Source organism: Berghia stephanieae, chromosome 2 (assembly GCF_034508935.2).
Source record: "Berghia stephanieae isolate SIO BIC M18660-M18661 chromosome 2, UCSD_Bste_1.3, whole genome shotgun sequence".
NCBI lineage: Eukaryota > Metazoa > Mollusca > Gastropoda > Nudibranchia > Aeolidiidae > Berghia > Berghia stephanieae.
The window spans coordinates 80,674,042-80,676,541 of NC_088361.1; the positions used below are offsets into that span (position 1 = coordinate 80,674,042).

Here is a 2,500-nt window from a genome sequence, read left to right on the forward strand (position 1 = left end):
TTTTTCTGTAAAACCTGACCCATCTAAAAATAGATTTCAAAGAAAGGCATGACCCTTTCTTTGTTAGAGCATGTTATCCCAGTTGTGGCTCCAGTAGTGCCGTAATCCAAGGATTATTTTGTTCGAAACTTTTGTAAATGTAAATAACTTTTTCTCTAAATATGAAATATATAAAATTGTTGAACGATAGAATGTCATATCGATCTATATCATTTTGTTATTTATTTATTTATCGAGGATTCACTGACCACGCTTTTGAAAGGCCAAAATTATGTTCAAATTTCGAAAACTGCCAACGATACAATTGGCCAGTAAGTTTAGCTTAATCCATGGGCTTGCTTTTTCATTTTGATAAACAAAGCAACATTTTACATTTCTTATCCAATAGTACTCGTAGAACAATAACAATAATATTATCAACACCCCAACTATTCACAAATTAGGTCCGATGGCTCTTGTCGGCATTGAGGCTCATATGTAACACACATCTTCTTCGTATCACCGATAGACGTTAAATTGGAGGTCCTCCTAATGTGGTGTTGTCTTTGTCCAAAAATGATAGTATGATTATAGCCTGCATGTCTCTTCCTATGTGTTGATATAAGGTGTTGTCATCCGGGGATTTTTTTTTAATTGTGAAACGAATGGAGCATGAAGTTTATCGCGGATAGGTATTATAATTTTGCCATCTTTTTCTTTACAGACACTTCTCAAAATCACACAACAAAATGAAAGTGAAAATATGAACCGATAAATAAATAAATAAATAAATGGATGGTTCAAATCGTAGTGTAACTTCAAAACAATCATCATATATTCCAGAAACCAACAATCCGCGATTACCAACAACACAAATGGCATTGTTAACTTGAGTGCAGAGCTCCGGCAAACTAAAGCTCTTCTTGCCAACACCACGATCAAGGCGGATGGGGTAAGTCTTTTTAATAATATTGTTTAGTTTTTAGGCGGAGAAAGTTGTTCATAAGAAATTGAATGAATTATTAAATTTACTCTTGAAACTTACTCTGCGAGCACTGATGGTACTTAATCTTTGTTGTAACGTTGTTGGTAATTTTGAGGACGGGGTGATTTTTGTTAAAGAGAAAATATTCTATGTTGCGGCGTAAACCCCCGTAGTTGTAATGGTTATTCTGATTATGAATATCGAGATTAAGACATGGGTGACTTACAAAAAAAATGAACAAGGAAGTGGGGTCAACTGCTTTCTGTCTATAAAACATACAGAAAATAAAACAAGGCTGAATTATAAGATGAGAAGAAAAGAAATGGGTGTGCATGTTTTAGGCGTGTATATATATATATATATATATATATATATATATATATATATATATATATATATATATATATATATATATATATATAGAATACAAATTGTCACTGACATTTTTTTTGTGGCCGAGACGTTCGTTTCTATGTCTCTTTACAAAAAAAATGTGAGTGACAATTTGTATTCTATATTAGCTCTAACCATCATTATCGAGCACTTTCGTACCTACGAGTACCCACCAACAGTCATAAATAAATTATATATATATATATATATATATATATATATATATATATATATATATATATATATATATAGTAAGCATAAATGCAAAGAGTTGAAGACCCCGTAATTTTCATTGTCTTTGTGTTGTTTTCCCCCTCTTTACTTTTTTGTTCTTAGTTCAAATTTAATTCATCTGGACAAGACTATACTGTCCAATTTCTGACAACAATAACACAATAAACAATTTCAGTGGTAACAGTTTAAAAAATGTGACACCAACAATAACAATACATCTTATAAAATGTTTTTCAATGATAGATATATGCCCCCTGTTGCCTCCATAAATTCACGCAAATGAGAACGCATCGAAATTGTCAGTGTTTTAATTGTTATCGGGGACAGCCATATATTCATCTTTCAAAACAGCCTGATGCTTCGAAACCGCTGAACTAACTGGTCCCAAACGTGGCCAATTGTTGATATGTCCAAAGAGCCAGAGGTCTTAGCGTTGTCTTATTTCCTGAAAAGCCGAATTCAGTTCATTGGAGCCTTGCAGTCATGTGGTGTTCCTCGATCAGAATTCTTCGGCATTTCAATCCTGCCTCTCTGAGTCTCCTTCTTCTTACAGTTGGTAATGAAATATGGTATTCGCTCGCGAATCCCTGACTGATGCAAATGGGTCGTCATCATGATGTTGGCTCAATTGTCTACCATCGTCAACAGAAGAGCTTTCTTTCCTTTCCTTGAACTGGGAGGTTGAAGACACTTCCTTGATCGTGATATTTGCATATTATGTTATTGACAATGGATTTGGAACAAAGGCAGTGCATTCCATTATCTCTTGATGGAGTACCAACAGCATGCATGCCTACAATTTGGTTCCTGCTAGCGTCTGACATGCTGGGCATTATCAAAATACAATATGTATAGCGACGCCAGCCAAGTAAGAATGGATTATTTTTTTCAGAATAAGATGTGTCCTTG

At 34.2% G+C, this 2,500-nt stretch overlaps 1 protein-coding gene across 1 annotated transcript in view; it reads left to right on the forward strand.

Annotated features, from left to right (window-relative positions):
• Positions 1–2,500, forward strand: part of LOC144963744 (uncharacterized) — an 18,785-nt gene that overhangs the window by 11,304 nt on the left and 4,981 nt on the right. Inside the window, exon 6 of the mRNA XM_078897692.1 lies at positions 823–931. Within this exon, the coding sequence (XP_078753818.1) occupies positions 823–931 (109 nt within the window). The remainder of the gene's footprint in view (positions 1–822; positions 932–2,500) is intronic.